At 35.4% G+C, this 19699-nt stretch overlaps 1 protein-coding gene across 5 annotated transcripts in view; it reads right to left on the bottom strand.

Annotated features, from left to right (window-relative positions):
• Robo2 (roundabout guidance receptor 2) overlaps positions 1 to 19699 on the bottom strand; it is a 506393-nt gene that overhangs the window by 111855 nt on the left and 374839 nt on the right. For all 5 annotated transcript variants that reach the window (XM_052158220.1, XM_052158221.1, XM_052158222.1 and 2 more), the window contains exons 6-7: positions 7236 to 7363; positions 180 to 191 (exon numbers count right to left, since the gene is read on the bottom strand). In XM_052158220.1, coding sequence (XP_052014180.1) covers positions 180 to 191; positions 7236 to 7363 — 140 coding nt within the window. The remainder of the gene's footprint in view (positions 1 to 179; positions 192 to 7235; positions 7364 to 19699) is intronic.

The following is a 19699-nucleotide window of genomic DNA, read 5'->3' as shown; positions in this document are numbered from 1 at the left end:
GCAAAAATGGTTTACTAAAGCAACCAGAAAGCCAAGAGCAATGGTTGTAGCAGACAGTCCCTCACGAAGCACTTTAACATGGGTGAATAAATATACTTAATTATGACAAATGCTACTATGCATGATTTATGAAGCACTGTGCAAAGCCATGCCAAATGGATAGAAGGATGGCTACTTACCAACAGGGCGAACTGTAGACATTATAATGGTGTGGTGAGAACATACAAAAGAAATTAAAAAAAAGAAAAGAAAATTATCAGAATGCATGATGTGTAATGTTACACTTAAGTATGGACAAAATAGAATGACATCTATTCTCATAATTCAGTTATGAACAACGTTCCTAAGTCTGACAGAACTGAAAGACATAAACATAATTTTTTAAAAAATGGTTATTATTTTAACCACAGGATTAACTATGAGAACTTAAAGAGATAGTTTAGATTTATCACCATCATTTACCTTAGGTAACATTTCAAAGACTTCAAATTAAGGAGCCAAATGCTACCCCAAAGTTAAGAACAGACCAATAAAAGTATTCAAGGCAACATTTAGCAAACATCATTTTGAAATTATAAGGTCTCACTGCCTGAATTAAATAGCTGTTGGGTTTCAGGCATTGCTTGTCAGAAACATTTCAAGAAGTACAGACAAATACTCGATTCAGCGTTTTGTAGGCAATAATTTAGGACCACTTTGCTTCCCATCCATAGAAATGTAACAAATGTACCACATAGGTTGAGACACGCCATTGGGTCCATCTAGCTCCCTAACTGCTGCTGATCCCATTCATCCTTCTGGCTCAGGGGATGGAGCAGTGACTGACACGTTGGTTCTCTCTCTCACTGTGCCTGGCGTCTAACTGATGCTTCAGCTAACACATCACTTTTTTTGTGTGATACCCCATCTCTGAATTACTGACATTCATAGTAATAAGCTGTCCTTTCTCGTAATGACAGAAATTTTAAGAGACATACAAAGGTTAATACTTTCTTTTTAAAAAATTTCAAATCAGCGTGAATAAACAACCATTACATATAAAAGCAATAAATAATCTTTAGAAAACATATGGTTCTTGTATATTAAAGAAAAATTATATAAGATTTAACTATACAAAGTATATAATTGAAATAGAAATGTTGTCATCTAATAGTCCATTGACCCATGTCCCATGTCCATTGATCCATGTCCCAGCTTATATAACCCACATTTCTAGTGTGAATATATCTTGTTGATGATGACTGTATGACTTATAGCTGTCCTCTTATTCAACATGTCCGTCATAATTCTGTATTTGTTCAATCCCTAAAAATAATAGTATATTTAACTATATATGAGATATAACTCTTTTATGATTAGCAGTATTTAAAATACTAATTAGGAAATATAAGTAGGGAAATCTGCAGACACTGGCATATATATATTCTATTGTATATTCCTTGTAGGAGAGCACCGAGAAGGGGCATGAGGAGCCATCATTTCCCCATTTAGGAAAGCATGGACAGAAAGCCTGAAACTAATAACTAAGCAACAACAGAAAATAGATATCACAGTTTCTTCCTTTACCCTTGTTACTAATTTCTGCTAGTTGTGTCAATATCCTGTAATAATAAGAAAAAAATTTTGGAATTTGTGCTAATTTCACTGCAAAATAGAATTGGTTTTCTAATATATTTTCCTAAGAAATAGTATCTTCTAAGATTTTGATATGAAGGGAAATGAAGAAACTATGGTAAGGAATCATGTTAAAATAAATAATATATTTCACATGCTAATTAGTTTTAGATTAATTTTGACAAATTTTGCTTTACTGCCTTGGGAAACGTCTTCTGATGGGGTACTTTTCATAGCAAATCAATGAAAAAACTGAAAAATGAGACAAACTGCTTGTATCAACGAAGCTGCTGTTTTAACATCACATTCAAGAGCCATTTACAAATTTCTTATGCTCTTTGATGTGATTATTACAAATTAAAGTTCTTTTATTGTTTTTCTTTTTAAATTTTGTTTGTTAAGGCATCTAATGGGTCCACATGAAGATAAACTTCATCTGATAACCATGCTTGTTACCATGTTTTTTAAAAATCAATCAATCAATCAATCAATCAATCAATCAAAGAAACAAACTTGAAAAGACTTTTGTTTCAAATGTTGATTATAAAACTCCTTAAAGCTTCCCCTATGAGCTAACATTCATATATCGATACAATTTCCATATAAACATCACAATAAAACTGTGTGCCCTTGTTCCATAGCAACATTTCACTGTGAAAAATCACCAGGTGAATGTTTTTAAAATGAGCAAATTAAACTCAACTGCATTCCAGAAGTAAGTGGATTAAAATGGACATGGTCTCATGGGTCAGTTGACCTCATTGTAATAAAGCAATCCGGTGAGAGGTTGAATACTTCATTTACATGCATAAAGAAACAAACACAGAAAACAAAAATCATAATTTTACCCCCATTAACCTTGTAGTGTGAGACATCCCAACTGCTTGTCTTAATGATAAGATGTTTTAAATAACAATTTACTGAACATTTCTTTGTTCTATCTCCTCTTTATTTCTCATATAATTATTATTACTATAGCTCATATTATTATCTAGGTATGATTTTGAAGTTGTAGTCTTTGATGAATGACTTATTCATGCCACTATGGAAAAGACACTCTAATTTATTTACATGCTACAAGTCAGAGAAGAAACCATTTAAGGTTTGCTGATCTTTTAAAAAATATGTATCACCTTACAAAACAATACTCTCTATCAGTTTTGTAGGTTTGCTTCATGTGCACAAGGAACACAATGTATTAAATGAACAGCTAAATGTAATACTTGCAATGAATTAGAAATCCAATTAGCTAAGGAAGTTCTTGAAGTCAGCAGATCTTTGAACATCTCTGACACTAAAGTGTAAAAGGAAATCGGTTTCTTCTCCAAACAAACATTTTCACGTGTGTTCTCAGAATTTGCTTTGTCAGCAAACAGTTTTTGAATAAAATATTTTGGGGTTGGTTTTGAGATTGTTGCCTGTTCATTTAGTTCCTGCAAAAATTCTTAGAGATGGTTTGGTTTAAATGAATTATGTTTACAGTAGTCTACCTTTTTAAGAAGACTTCTTCTACATGTATGTTGTGGTTGTTGATTTGTGGTTTTGGGAGGGCTCCTGATAGTTGAAGTGTGGGTGTCTCTGACTCTTTTTCCTGTTCTTGAGTCCCTTTTCCTTCTACAGGGGTGCCTTGCCCAATCTTAACTGTAATTTCTTGTGCTGTGTTCAGTTGATGTGCCTGACTGACCTGTTCTTTTCTAGAGAAGGTTGAGGAAGGAGTGTATCTGGGGGAAAGAAGATGTGGTGCATAACGGGGAAGGAAGAAAAAGAATAAATGTATCTAAAATAATCCACGGAGTAGAGTAGAGTGTATGGTTTTATCTTGTTTGCATGGGTTACTATATTTTTATTACATACTATCAATAAATATATTTGGATCATAAACAATAACCAAGGTTATTATGGCTTAAATAACAAACAGTGACAGTGCTGATAAGCAAGTGCTTCCAATTTTGTCTAAATTGTTTTGAATTACATTAACACTAAAATGAATGTAAGAGAATACAAATGGGTGGTGTGGAATAGGGTCACAGCCATTGAAAAGAAGGTAAAGCAACTTTATTCTCAGGGATATAGATGCGTGTTTCCTGCTAGCTACCTGGAGACACATGAGTGTTGTGGAATAAATTCCACTATTACAGATCAAACTACAGATCTCTGACTTATTTCATTTACCTTTAAATTCATGCAAACCTTTTCCCTAATTTATAAAACTTTTGGGAGCAAAGCTTGCAAGATAAAAGGTGAGCTGCAACTGCATTGCTGCCAATCTTCTCTATTGAGAGGAGAGAAAGCACAGTCAGCCATGGGAAGAAGGTTAAGGATTGCACAGGAGATATGCTGGTGTATCTGTGCTTAAACTCGGCTAAGTTTCAACAGTGCCATGGCGATACCTGCTCGGGAAGCTCATGTATCCCCTGTCTTTGTGACAGTATCCTGTGCCTTGTGATGCATGAGTTCTCCTGATAGCCATGTTCCACCTGCATCACAGTTAACCACTCCAGAGAAACTTAAGGTTTAGTAAGGCTTTCTTTCACTATAAACAGTTCTACTGAATCTAGAAATGAACATGGGTCCATAACTAGGAACACTTAACATGCTTAACATGCAGAAAGTTCTCCCCATAAGCAGTGTCCTTGACCTCTTGAATTTTTTAAGGCTCATGAATTTCATAAATTGTTCTCTAAAACAGATTACCAGGATGTTGGGACAGTTTTTTGGTTACCACCTTTGAAACGTTGCTAGCTGTTTCATTCCCTTAAAATGTTGTGCAGAAGAGTGGAAAACATATAAAACTCCACAATTGGAAACTCTATTTAAAGGGATGTAAGCTCATCCCTTAAAGGGATAGTCTAGCACAAAGCAAACATTTCAAAATCGACAGCATTCAAAAGCGGTGAGTCAATGAAAGTGATAGAAATGAAAGACACGGAAGAATCGTTTCTGTTATCCCAGTTCTTAGGATGAACTTTTCAGTCATATGAGCTATTTAGTTGACACATTACTGTTAAATGTGTAAGGAGATCAGGCTAGGGAGATGGCTCAGTGGTTAAGAACACTGGTTACACTTCATGCGTTCAATTTCCAGCAACCACATGGTGGCTCACAACCATCTATAATGGGATATTATGCCTTCTTATGTGAAGACAATCATGCAGACAACACACACACACACACACACACACACACACACACACACACACATTACCGTATTTTACAAACTTCAACCATTCTTCCTTTATCACTCGAAGCTTCTGTATATTAGACTCACTGAGAAACTAAAATGGCAATGTTTGTTTGCTTCTTTCTTTGGGGTTTGGTTATTTTTCAGATAGTCTGTGTATAGCATATTGGCCTGTAACTCCCTGTGCAGCTCAGGCTGCCCTCTAATTCATTACAGTCTTCCTGCCTCAGTATCCCATGTCCCAGAATTATAGGCATGGATCTCTGCATACCCCTTGGTATGACAATATCAATGTCACTGGAAATACACAAATTTAACATTTTTAAGTCATTATTTTACGCCATTGAACTTTCCATTGTGTCAGGGCTGCCTTCAAAAATTTTATGAACTAGACACTATTTTTTTTTCCTGAGACAGGGTTTCTCTGTGAAGCCCTGGCTGTCCTGGAACTCACTCTGTAGACCAGGTTGGCGTCGAACTCAGAAATCCGCCTGCCTCTTCCTCCCAAGTGCTGGGATTACAGGCCCGGCTTGAACTAGATACTATTATTAGTCAAGTATGTCCATTGTGTAGATGTGAAAGAACATTGAATAAATGAGAATTTGGAAATGTCCCTAAACTTTCTGAGATGATTTACAAAGCATGTAGCAGAATGTTCAAGTTATTTTAGAAATATATTTTGCCAATATGTAGCAGTTGATCAGATTTCAGAATGTGTGGGTGAAGGTATGAAAGAGATTTTAGATTTGCTAGATAATCAAAGGTTCCCATAGGGAGAGATCTTAGCTTATTGTAGCTTTGTCAGTGTATTTACTGACTACAAACTGAAAGAACTTTGTAATAACAAGAGATTCAGAATGAGGAGTCTCAAACAGAATTAAACTATCCCTACTCCTACTCCTGTATGCTAACCCACCTTACCACTATTTTTACAGGGATCTCTTTGCTTTAAATAAGGACAAATATGGGGTATTGTCAGTATACTACAAGATTCAGAACAGGGAAGAATCAAAGAGATGGGATTGTACCAGGTGAGTGTTCTCCAGTCTGACCTCAATGACCATCAGCCCCAAATCATCCTTGCAAAATAATTTGAGCTACATGACAAGGCCGGAACATTGCTCCATGTTTGGAGATAGTAGTTGCTTGTTCTGATTTCTGACAAATCAGTAATATGATCCTGGACCAATGTTTCTCAATCTGTGGGTCTTAGATGAAAATTCATAACAATAGCAAAATTACAGTTATGTACTCGCAACAAAATAAGTTTATTGTTGGGAGTCACCACAGCATGAGGCCCTGTTTTAAAGGGTTGCAGCATTAGGAATTTTGACAACCAATGCTCCAGCCATCTCCCTTTAGCTTGCTGTACTTGCTCTGTCTGGTAAATGAGTAGATAAGACTTGGGTGATGATTAGGTACTATTAATTATTGTATTCTCGCCACACAGCCCTAGAGACAAATGAGAAATCCTTTAATACCATTGGTTGTCAAGAATTCAGAGACAGAGTTCATCGATAGCTTGACATATTTAGATGGTAACTGGAGATTTCAAGAAGCTACTACTAAGCACTGATCTTCATGACAATTGTTGGTATTAGCAAAATGAAAGTTATTCTCACATACAAGGTCTCCTCAATTCTGCTATGCAAAGGAGGCTCATGAAGTTTCCTATGGTGACGCTGGTGTCCATAGCACCTCAAGTAAGAATCGTAGATTAAAACTGTGAAGTAATTGCTTAAAACCTCCCTAGAAACCATAAAGGCAAAGGGAAGACAAGTTGAAAAGACTTAGCTTGAAAATAGGCATATGCAAATGTTACTTGTGCTCACAGAAGGGACACTTTGTATCCCCAAGTTCAAACTAGCATGGGAAGAGATATATAAGTCTTGCAAGAGCAGTTTTGCCCCAATTTTAAGGCACCTATTACTATTTCTATCTAGATACATAACTATCACCTCTGTGAGGTAAGGAGCATATGTTTATCACTCATCAGACATGCTGGCCTGTTTAGCTGAGTGAACTGAGTACTGTCACTATTTGCTATTGTACTAACTGAGATTAAAGTGAACACTAGTTCAGATCTGCTTAATGCATTCGGGATTTTTTTATGGATTCTATAAAAAAAAAGAAAGAATAAAAGAAAGGAAAGACAATTCATTTAAGCAAGTAATGATTTGGAAGATAAGACACCTGAGTATTTACTGTAATAGTAAAACAGTAATAGTACAATATATTCCTTTATTCTGAAACAGTCTTGCTATATAGACCAGGCTGACTTCAAGCTTGTGATCCTTTTGTGGATGCTTCTCCTGTGTCAGGATATAGGTACATGCCATCACGCCCAGCAGCCCCGACTATGTTGAACAGGCATGAACTTACCAACGGAACTAATATTAAGCTCCTGGCTCAATTTTCGTTGCCGCTTTAGGTCTCTTACCTCGTACAGTGAGGGTGGCAGAGGCTTCCACTTTTCCTACCCGATTCTCAGCAATACACACATAGGTACCTTCATCTGTACTCAAGGCCTTTTTAATTCTCAGGGTATAGTCGTCTTTGATATCGTACCTGTGTAGAATAGGAGCCAGCATTACTAATAGCATTAGTCACATAGATAATGGCATATAAATAGTAATCATTATTTATCTTTTTAAAATGTGATTTACATACACATGAATCAATGGACAAAATTATACTTATTTAGAATAAAATTACTACTAATTAGATAATTTTATAACCCACTACTAGTTGCTTGCCAGTTACCCATTTGTGTTGCACCTTGAAAAACATTGAAAAAAAATAGGAAATATATAAACCAAGCTCATTCAAAAGTGTCCATTTTTTTAAAAAAAATTAAAGAATAACAGATTTTTAAAAAAAAATATATAAACTTAGAAATTTCACATGGTTTTCAGGAGTGGTGGTTCCTTGTGAAGAAACTATATTCCAAGTCTAAAATTACACAAACAAGACAATAAAGAGATTTCTACTCATATGTCCTCTCAGTTTTCACTAATGTTTTTCCAGTATTTTCTGTGTAGCTTATGTAATTTGCATTACTTTTCTTTTTCTATTACACAATCAAATCAGTGTTTCCAAAAACTGTTTTAGTAAATTCTGTATGCTCAATATTTTTTGGGACATTCTCTTGTTTTATGAATTAAGATACATTTTTAGCTCCCCGTCTGTCTGTCTGTCTGTCTGTCTGTCTCTTACACACACACACACACACACACACACACTTTCTCGCTCTCTCTGTTCTCTCTACATCTCCTGCTCCCTTTTTGTCCCCCACTTCTCTATCCCTCATATTTTATTGGTGTGATTGATTCATTTTGGACAGGATCTCATGTAGCCCAGCCTCTCAAATTCACTCTGACCTTGAGGACCACTGGACTCCTGATCCTTCTGCTTGAGCTTACATGTAAAATGATCTCCACATCCTGTCCAGCTGGTTTCAGGGCACACTATAATTAATTAGGTTCTACTTCTAACATTAGTTTTAAAACAACACAACAACAAAATGACAACAAGAAAACTGTTGTGTCTATGCGACAGTTCTGATTTATAGACGGTGGCATGACTAACTGCAAAGTCTGTCTACCAATCAAGCCAGTTGCTTGCAATTTCCAAATTCCTCTATATTTTAATCTTGAGTGGACTTCTCTGTTTATATATTTACCTTGAATTTCTATTTATCATGGTTTAAGCCTTAAGAAACCCTTATTACTATCCATATTGGAAACCTTGCATAACTATGCCAAAAAGGATTACATTATTACCCCCTTGAAATATAGACACATGTTAACGATTCTGTGGTACTTGGAACTTCTTAGTGTTTTAGAGTTGCTATTGTTGTCTGACTTCAGGATGGGGGACATCTTTCTGTTTCACTAAATGGTCTATTCCTACTACTAATCATAGAACCTCTAAAATTGATACAAGTGACATAAAGCACAGACTTAGCAACGTAATGGAAAATTTTAAAATCAGGACCACTCCTTGAGTTTCTAGTGGTGGACAAAGTATTTAAATTCTACACGTGTGAGTTTTGCCATTGACAAAAAATTATTCTAATAACAATGTCTGTTTGAACATAATGAATGCCAACTACAGCTTTAAAATCTATAAAAATATCACAGCAGGAGGAAATCATAATTCATGTTAGCTATTTATTACACAGTAGAAGAACTCAAGGGTTAAACAATTAATGCCTTATACTCCTGCTAATATGAATGAATGCTATATAAATAGGAGTGGCTTCAAGGCTGGTAGTTTCCTATACTTACCTATTAGGATGGCTTATTTTTGCAGTTTAAGATCAATTCTAAGCTAAGAAGCACAAAAGAGCAACAGTATAGAGTTGCAAAATCAATATATTATATAAAAAATTAAAAATACATAGCTACAGATAGATAGATAACTATAATCTCAGAAGTATCCATCTGCTATATAATTAAGAAGAAGCAAACATCTGATATAATTTCACATGAAGTTATGGAGGCAGTAGGTGAGAGGACTGGTCACATTATACCCAGTGCTAGATGACAGCAATAGAGAGATGTGTGTGTGTGACAATGATCAGTTTGTCACTGCCTTGCTTTCACTCCACATATGGTAATTTGGCAGGTCTTTCTACCTCAGTTAATGTAAAATCAAACAATGCAGCTTAGTGGTGGGGGAACGAGGTTACATATTGAGGCTGATATGGTCAGGCCGGACTTCCAGTGCAGCCTGACCAACCCACCCACAAAACCTTTAACCCAAAATTTGCCCTGCCTTCAAGAGGTGCATGGATAAAGATGAAGAATCGACTGGTGGAATGGCCAATCAATGACTGATCCAACCTGAGACCTGACCCATGGGAGAGAACCACGCCCTGACACTATTAATGATACTCTGCTATGCTTACACACAGAAGTCTAACATAATTGTCTTCTGAGAGGCTCCATCCAGAAGTGAATGGTAACAGATGCAGAGACCCACAGCCAAACATTAGGTGGATCTTTGGGAGTCTTGTGAAAGACTGGGAGGAAGAATTGAGGAGGCCAAGAGAGGTCAAGGACACCACAACAAGACCTATAGAGTCAACATTTCTTTTCAGTAATAGAATCCACCATTCTGTTTGATATATTTGCTACTTTTCACATACGTTTTTCTGGTAAATGTGAATTTATTGTGTCGATTATTCTATGTCAGGATTTTGGAATCTTTCAAAACTAACAGTATCCATATTCTCTAAACAATCATACTTGTAAGAGCTTCATAATAACTGGTCAATCTATATATACTTTATTACATTTATCTTATCAATCAAAGAGACTTAAACTTGTTTTTAACTGTCTTTAATTAGTCTAGAATAAATTATAAATGAGTAAGAGTATGATTTGGTACAAAGACACTAATTGGTAACCTAGCAAAATTTGATATGTTTGTAGAATACAGTAGTATTCCCTGTTTTAATTAAAAACAGAGAATGAATCAAATAAAAAATATTTCTGATGAGGCAGTTTGACTGCAAGTGTGAGGCCTTTCATTGTGAAATCTGTCTGATTTAGACTTCTATGAAGGCAGCCACTGTTGCCAGGCTTGAGTAATGACAGTTGTACTATACTGGGCTCTCAGTGGCTACCATGGATGTACCTTATTTCTTCTGATATGAACCACTGCTGAAAAATTCAACCCTATCATATTTGGCCCCTGGACAACAAGTGCTATCACCACTGTACCGTGAATTCAGATTGATTGGTGACCAGCTGTGACAAAGCAAGCACTGAAGCTTGGTCGCACTGCATTATTTTTTTCCAAGTAGGGAAGGTGGTTTAAAAAAAAAAAGGCCAAGGAAATTTGATTGTATTAAATCCATTACAAAATCATTACCATCTGTTAAGCTAAATACAAACAAAACAAGGTGATTTCACTTTAATATTTAAAACAATGGTTTGTACAGAAGGTACTGTTTATGTTTTGATATTTGATGTATAATAAAAAGTCTCAAAAGAGAAAAATTGCTATTCCTAGCATTTTGCCATTCTAAATATTGCCATTCTAAATATCATTTCCTACTTAATATAAGGGAATTATTATATTTCCTCCTCCACAAGAAATCTGTTGTCATACATAGTAGAAAGAATTTCTGTAAATCAAACTAAAATAAAAATATTAGACAATACTTCAATTTTGTTCACAACCAATTTCTCTATATTCTTATTATACACTTTTCAAAACATAACAGACCCTTATATTACCCGGTCTTCCCACTCTTCTGAATAAATCAAAATAGGGGATTCAAGCTTTCCATGAAGGGTATGAAATTGAACAAGACAAATAAGAGAAATATAAGCTATTTTTTAGAGTAATCTGGAATTTTTCTGTATTGCAAGCCAGTGTCTCGCCTCACCTTGTTTGGATTAGATAAAGAGTCCCCAAAACTTCCTCAAAGGTAAATCTCATCTTAAAATCATCTGTTTTCTTGGAAAAATTTTACTTATTAAAATTTTAAGTATTTTAAATTATTTACAATGTATTCTAATATTTTTAACTGAACTTTCATGATAAGGATTTTGAATTAACTTAAAATGTTAGTGCCATTCTACTTGACTAAAAGTTACAAAAGCCAGTCAAAAATATGCACTGAACCGTGAAATAGTCTTCTATATACAAGGACTAGAGACTGTTCACCCACAAATACTGTTCCTTTCCTCGTAATCAAACACATTTTCTCTTTCCTCGAAAAAAGGTACCCCATTTTAACTTTGAAAGAAAAAGGGATTGTTTAATTTTCCTAAAATGATATTGCTGTTCATAGATTCTTAGACAAAAATCTTCATGAATGAGAATTTAACCTATTAAAATTACGGAAGTACTTAAATAGCCTAAATCATGTGCAATCCTTAATCTGTAATATTCAAAGACTATTTCATAATTACACGACAAAGATAGGGATTCAGTTTGATAGCCAAAATTGTGCCACTTCATGTAAGGCAGAAAGATGTTGGGTTCATTTGATCTGCAATTATTATACACACTTTGTTTAGAATTTGGATGAATGAATCTTTCTATTCATTTAGTAAACAAGTCACAATAAATTTCTAGATAAGTAACTCAACAAAATATGCTACTTGTATTAAAATGGTAATAACCATACAATTCATTGCATGATTTTAATAGGGAAATCACAAAATACAAGGTTAGTCATGCTTGAACGTTCTGTTTTGTTTTGAAATCTCCAACAGGGTGTCTAACTTGCAGCCCATAGACCATGTGTTCCTAAGAGTTAGGTGGCCCAACAAAAAAACTGCACATTTAATTAAAATATTATGGGATTTCTTTGTTCTTAAAAGAATTTTTTATTCTCAAATATAAATGTGGTAGAATTCAGACGATAGTGTGTTGCCATGTCCAATGGCTGGATATGTGTACACAGAAAGGCCTATGAAGCTCAAAACTTCAAGTCTCACCTATCCAGTTAATCAAATTATAGTTAGCTGGTATTTAAAGCTAGGAAATTTTTATGAAAGCCACTCTTGTCGCTTCCAACTTCTAGTGGGAATCATGGAATCCCAATAAACAGAGGTATTCTCATTCCTGGTCTTGCTTTTCACAGTTTCATTTATGATCAGCCTTGAAAATACATTTAATCAGAAAGATATAGAAGGAAGGAGATAGACAGAGAGATGATAGAGGGAAAAATAGATAGATAATAGTAGATAGATAGATGATTGGACAAAAGACAAGAGAAAGGTAAAGAAGAGAGAAAAGTCAAATTACTTTTACTAGCATGCATTATGCTTTCATCATTAGTTGTTGTTAAACTCTTACTGTTTAGTTCTAAATTTATTCTTATTTAAATTTAAATTATCTATTTAAATATATAATTTCTATTTAAATATAATTTATTTATTTAAATTTAAATTTATCTAAATTTAAATTCTTAATTCTAAATTTAACTTTACCAAAGGTATATATGCATATGCAAACACAGTGCAATGCACGAAGGATTCCTTGTTCATGCTTTTAGATACACAGAGAAGGAAGGACTCTAATACTGTTTTTTCCGTTGTTAGCACAGCTGGGACAAGCAAGCTATTTTCAAACTCCCAAGCTGTGTGAAAATAAGCAAGGGACAGTGTTTAATCATCCATATTGAGAAACTGCAGTTGACTGTCTGACAAAGTGCAGATTTTGCCTCACAGCATAACAAGGTCAACTAGAGCAGGCATTGCACAACTGTCAAGGGTTTTGACCTCTTAAGATATGCATTCCCTCTGCATATTCTCTGTGTCTGTCTCTCTCTGTCTCTGTCTCTCTGTCTCTCTGTCTCTCTCTCTGTCTCTCTCTCTCTCTCTCTCTCTCTCTCTCTCTCTCTCTCTCTCTCTCTCTCTCCCCCCTCTCTCTGGAATTCTCCAATTAAACTATATCACAGCTGGGACTTTTCCAAAAGGCCAAATTATGTGGTCAACCTAATCATTTGTTTCCTTTGCTGAGAATGGAACTCACAGATTGAAGCAGCTAGGGAAATACCCCTCACCCCCACACCACACCACACCACACACACACACACACACACACACACACAAACACACACACATACACACACACAGAAAGAGAGACAGAGAGAGAAAGACAGAGAGAGAGAGAGAGAGGGAGAGAGAGAGAGAGGGAGGGAGAGGGAGAGAGAGGGAGGGAGAGAGAGAGAGGGAGGGAGGGAGAGAGAGGAGGGAGAGGGAGAGAGAGAGAGAGAGGAGGGAGAGAGAGGGAGGGAGGGAGGGAGAGAGAGGAGGGAGAGGGAGAGAGAGAGAGAGAGAGGAGGGAGAGAGAGAGAGGGAGGGAGAGGGAGGGAGGGAGAGAGAGAGACTGAGTTATATCCCCACTGAGTTAGTCCCAGGACCCCTGCTGGGTAATCAAATCGGCATGGGTTGGTGGTTAACTAAGTAGGCTAAGTTCACAGCCTACAGTCCTGGCCAGTCACTCCTGTGCATTTCCCCTGTTATCTTGCTCTTGTTTTTCACCTCCTCTAAGGGAAGCATCACCACCTCTAGAAAAACTGTCCTCTGGTTTCTAAACAACTTCCAACCTTTGTTTGTAAAACTTAGTCTGCCTCCCACTGCTCCAGAAATTTATTTCTAACGTCCTAAAGACAGCCTTTCTCTTTGTAGATGGCTGGCGCTCTGGTGTAGTGTTGGTGGAGAAGAGAAGTGTGGTTCCCCCAGCCCTCACTTCCAGACAACCTCTCTGTCTGATATTCTTACTGAAGTCCTGTCCTCTACCATAAATAAATTAACAAAGGAGGACAAAATATAATTTGATTTGAAACCTATATTACCCAGTTTCCTAAATGACTGCAGATTTTCCTCATCTTTAAGATAATTAATACAGTAATTAATAGTGCCTATTTCACAGGGCTATTGAAATTTTACAGTTAAAAAAAGACAAATAATTCACAATTAGGAGAGCATGTTGAAACAAAGTTGTGGAAGCTGGTTCAATTATCATTTCATTTAGAAATAATTATCCAATTGGCTTAAGTTCTCTCAAGATAATTTGATTTTACAATAAGACTAGAATTTGTAATATCATATTGGGAACGTTGGGGGTTTCTCAGTCAGATATTTGGCAAGAAATTAAACTCAACTCTAAAACCTCTTAGAATAGGATCTTAGGTTTTCATTTCACAGTTAACCAATCTGTTTTACTATGTTGTCCCATGTTTGCAGTCTCTTGAGATGGGAGAGGCACAAGAGGCAGCTCTGTTGTCAGCTTTCCAGTTGAACACAGCTGAGCTACAAGAGGGTGTGACAGTATAACATGGTAGTGCTTAGTCTGCGCAGTGCTCTGGAAAACCAGAAAGGTTCCTTCAATTTTTTCTTTTTTTCTACAAATGCCCTCATAAAATGCAATTGTGGGATAATTTGGAAATGTAAAACATTCTACAGGGAGGGGGGTACTTCTGATAACTAATTGTATAAAATAACTTGTGGTACGGCAGCTCTAATTGAAAATGCAGGTTTTGCCCTGTATTTTGTTAGGGATTTCTTGAGTATCTTCATCAACTGATCAATAGTTCAACCAACAAAGAAAAGCTTTGCCTTTTATATTCTAGAATGTATTAAAAATGCATTTATGTCATAGTATTAATAAAGCAAAGTACCTACTATGAGATAATGCTTTCTAGACATGAAACGAAGGCTACACTCATGAAAGTGTCTTCCTATGTTAAATAATAGCATGTTTATGTTAAATTGTAACATGATATTAATTGTCCGTCTCAAGTGATATAAGCTCCATATTTAAGGCAAGGAGAAAAGATTATTATGTTTTTAATATGCTCACTTGAATTATAGTCACCTAATGCTGCCCTAAATTTAAAACAAAAGTCAAAATCAGCATGGGAGCATGTATTATAATATCAGGATTCAGAAGTTAAAGACAAATGAGTGAGAAATTAAAGGTCACCATCACCTTCACAATAAAATAGAGGTCAATCTACTCTGTTTTTTGAGTCTCTGTCTCAAACACAAAATAAAACAAATGCTTATAAAACATAACTTGATCAATGCTGATTTCATATTTCCCATCATCTAAGCTTAAGCACTAGTAATATTTAAATTCAACTTACTTTATTTATTTATTTATTTATTTATTTATTTATTTATTTATCTATCTATCTATTTATTTATTTTCTGAGGGAGTTCCCTCTTCCTAGAAGGCATTTTGGAAGCATGCTTTGCCTCTACCCACAAAATATTAAGATCATTCAATGAAAATTTACTCTAAAATATTATGAAATAATATCTTCTGGGGAGTGAGAGAAACAAATTGCTCTCAGGTGAAAAACTATTGAATTTTAATACATATCTGAGTATCACCTAATCTTCATAGATGAGGATACATTAACGTTAGTAAGGTAGATAGAGAAAAAAATGTAGTAATGAGTTTAACCTTTTTTTTTTTAAGTAAAAGGTGAAGGCTAAATATAAGGAACTTCAACAGCTGTTGAGTAAACTACGGACTGCACATTATTCCAGTTATCAAATGGGAAGTGAGTGCAAGCTCTTATCAACAGAAATAACAGGGCCTTTTCAACTTGGCTCCATGTGTGTCCTGCAACCTTGAGCATATTTTTTCTATCGCGAAATTTCAGGGGCTTTCCTTTTCAAGGTTGTTGGAAACATTATTTATATACTATGCCTTTCTCTACTCAAAACCATGAGTTCTCAAAAATGTTTAGTTTTAATTAGGAGGATTTTTTTAAATTTTAAAATGCATGTTCCATAAAAACTTACTGCATGTGTTATTAAATGAACGTTCAACTGTTGACTCTGCACTCTTACTACATTACTCCTCTTACTACCAATTAAATTTGAGCCTCCATTTTTCATTTGTAAACTATGGATTGCAAATTGCAATGGATTGCAAAAACTATGGATTGTAAATGGATTTACGTGTTGCATGAAGTAAGCCTGAAAGATAAATGAACTACTCCATTATGAAGTACCTATAAATATTAACTAATACTCCTATAGTTAGTAAACTGCAAGATATATTTTTTTTATATTCCAACTTCTGTGAAACAAGAATCATCTCACCAAATATGGCAAACCATAATCAGTTTGCTACATTTTCCCTCCTTAATTAAGCGACTGGTTGCAACTCAAGCAAATAAAGCACAAATTAAAAGTGGTGAGACTGAAAGTTATGATGATTAATTGGGATTGTCAAATTGACTGGGCTTTGAATGACCAAAGAAAGAACGCTCTTGGTATTTTTGCAAGGAGCTTTCTGGGTTAGTTGAACTGAACATGAGAAAGCCCACTTAACATGTTGGGAGCATTGGTTGCTGTCCTGGACTGTATAGAAAGGAGGACATGATCTGAGGGTCTGGATGCATCTTTTAGCTTCCAGACTCTTCCAGACTATGTGTGTAACACAATTAGCTGATGGACACTACTCTGGCCAGGACCTTAAACTATGAGCCAAGATAAACAACTCCATCTTGAAGTTTCTTTGGTCTACCATTTTGTCACATCCCCAAGATGTGAAATTTTTTTTCTGTTTATTAAACACAAAGATTGCACACTGTTGCACAAACATAAATAAGAGTATTTCTAAATGTGGATCAAGATGCATTTCACTATGGGTGGTTTTCAATAAGTGTCATCAAGAAAATGTCAAAGAATCCTTTCAATGAAGTCAAATGTGTACTGAGTATTAAGTTGTATGCCGAAGATGAAAAGATGAAGTGTAAACTCCTAATACTCAAGAAAAAGTCTTTTGCTTTCCACGTACCAATCTTATACAGATTTTGTGATTTCTTTAGCAACTATGTGTTTGACATCTGGTGGTTTCCAGTAATTTATTTTATTTTATTTTTTATTTTAATTTTAATTTTTTATTTTATTTTTTATTTTATTTTTTATTTCATGAAAGAAATTGTCATATTAGCAACAAATATTAAAAAGAATAAAATTATTCTAAATTGGGCAAATGACCATTTAAAAACATAGCCTATCATAGCTTGATGGTATAACATAATTGTGGTGTCAAAATTATATCGAATGAATGCTTTATTAATTAGAGTATACTGTAACTATATGAAAAACAGTACACATGAAGGCACCCAGGTAAATCATGACTTCCTATTCTTTTTTTTTAAATTCACTTCCTATTTCAGTTTATATATTGTTATCTAGTCTGTGTATTGTTATTAGATATTTCATTATTTACATTTCAAATTTAATTCCCTTTCTGGTTTCCCCTCTGAAAACACCCTATCCCATCCCCATTCCCCCCTGCTCACCAACCCACCCACTCCCAGCTTCCCTGTCCTGGCATTCTCCTTCACTGAGGCATCAAGCCTTCTCAAGGCCAATGGCCTCTCTTCCCTTTGCTGTCTGACATAGCTGTCTCCTGAGAGGCTCTGTCAGTAAGCAACATCCTATTCTTCAAGCCCATATAAGGAGCTAGAGAGATGGCTCAGTAGCTAAGAGCACTAACTGATCTCCTAAAGGTCCTGAGTTCAAATCCCAGCACCCATGTGGTAACTCAAAACCATCTGTAATGAGATCTGACACTTCTAATGTCTGAAGACAACTTCAGTGTACTTACATATATTAAATAAATAAATAAATAATCTTTTTTTGAAAAAAGGAATGGAAGAGACTCAATACTTTAGGCTCAACCAGTGTTAAGTGTGTGGGCTTAGGAACTATATAAATTGTCTAAGTATACATAAAAATTGGGAATATTGTATATAAGACATAAATACTAGTAGTCATTGATTATAGATATACAACTAACTTAATTTTCTTATACTCATTCATTCATTTTTCTATTTTTTGTTTTTGTATTAAAGAAAATATTAGCATCACATTTCCCCAACTGTACTTAGCATTTACCATAGAATTATGTCATTTACAAATTTGAACATATCACAGAAAATATTCCTCTCAACTTGCACATTTGAAGAGATTGCTACTTTTATGATTTGTGAATTTTTCATAATGGCAATATGAATTATCATAACTTATCATCTCCTAAAAATCTACATTCCTGCTTCCTGTTATAATTAAAATTATATAAAACAATAACAGAAATAAGTAAGAAAGATATATTAAGAAAATCATTAGGGATATTACAAGCCATTCAAGTGATACTAGCCACCAGTGTTACTAGCCACTCTGTGTTAAAGCATGTAAGTCTACAGTGTTCTTTTAAAATGTTGTCTTCAGTTAAGAAAATACTGGAGGGACACAGAAAATGTCTCTACCAAAGACGACCAATTTGCTTGTAGTATTGAGTATTTCCTGATGAACATCCATCACGTTCTAGTCTTGGCTGTGGTCCTCGTCCTGTCACTGCCGTTCCCTGTGTCGGCCATTCAGAGGCCCTAGTGTGTCCTACCTTGGTGGAAGAAGCACACCTACTGTGGCTCTCACGATGACTGGCAGCCACATGCCAACGACAGGTGGCTCTCAGACAGATCCTTTTGCTCTGAGAACTGGCGCCTGGTCTTGGCTCAGCCTACACACAGCCCAAGAGCTGCCAGTAAATGGACATCAGAGCTTCCCTGGGCTTCAGTGAACTTTGTATCTTGAGTATGTTCCAGAGTGGGAGTTGACGGCTGGCCAAAGCAGACATTGAGTGCCAGTATCAAGCATTGTTCCTATGCTGAGATTTTCAACAGATGGGCCCGTATGGTCACAGGACCAGGCACCACGATCCCCCCCCTAGGTGGCAATTAGTTTTATGTTGACAGTAACCATTAACACCTATTTGGTGAAAACACAAGAAAAAGTTCCATCCTGGCAACAATGAAAGTTTCCAATTAATCTAGTATAAGAACAAAACATTAGACTCTGGTTCTCAAAAAGGTTATGTGCACTATTCCAAATTTAAATTTCCATGTAGCCAAATATTTATGCTTAGCTTAAGAAATTACTTTTAAAATTACTTCAAGTATATCTATACAGTATAATGTGTCTACCAGGTAGAGTACCAATTTCCTTATATCAGTTGATCTTTAAATGATTATTGATTCATAAATTAGGAAAACTAGTTCAGAATGTCAATTTTATGTTGGAAAGCATCTACAGTTATTTTCTGTCACTAATATGAATGTATAATGTTGGAAACCTAATTATGTTAAGTATTCATTTCTGTGTCTCTCCAGTGAGAGTCCTGTTATGCTGTGACACTATTCCTTATTAGGATAGCATTGTTGTAAGAAAGAAGCTTTTAGTAGCACTCATGGTAGCTGACAAGTTCTCTTAAGTCTTCTTAAAGGAGGGAGTGCCAACATTCTCCTTACAAGCATAAAAAAAGAAAGAAAGAAAGAAAGGAAGAAAGAAAGAATGAAAGAAAGAAAGGAAGGAAGGAAGGAAGGAAGGAAGGAAGGAAGGAAGG

This window comes from Apodemus sylvaticus, chromosome 15 (assembly GCF_947179515.1).
Source record: "Apodemus sylvaticus chromosome 15, mApoSyl1.1, whole genome shotgun sequence".
NCBI classification, from domain to species: domain Eukaryota; kingdom Metazoa; phylum Chordata; class Mammalia; order Rodentia; family Muridae; genus Apodemus; species Apodemus sylvaticus.
This window is presented reverse-complemented; position numbering and strand designations above follow the sequence as displayed.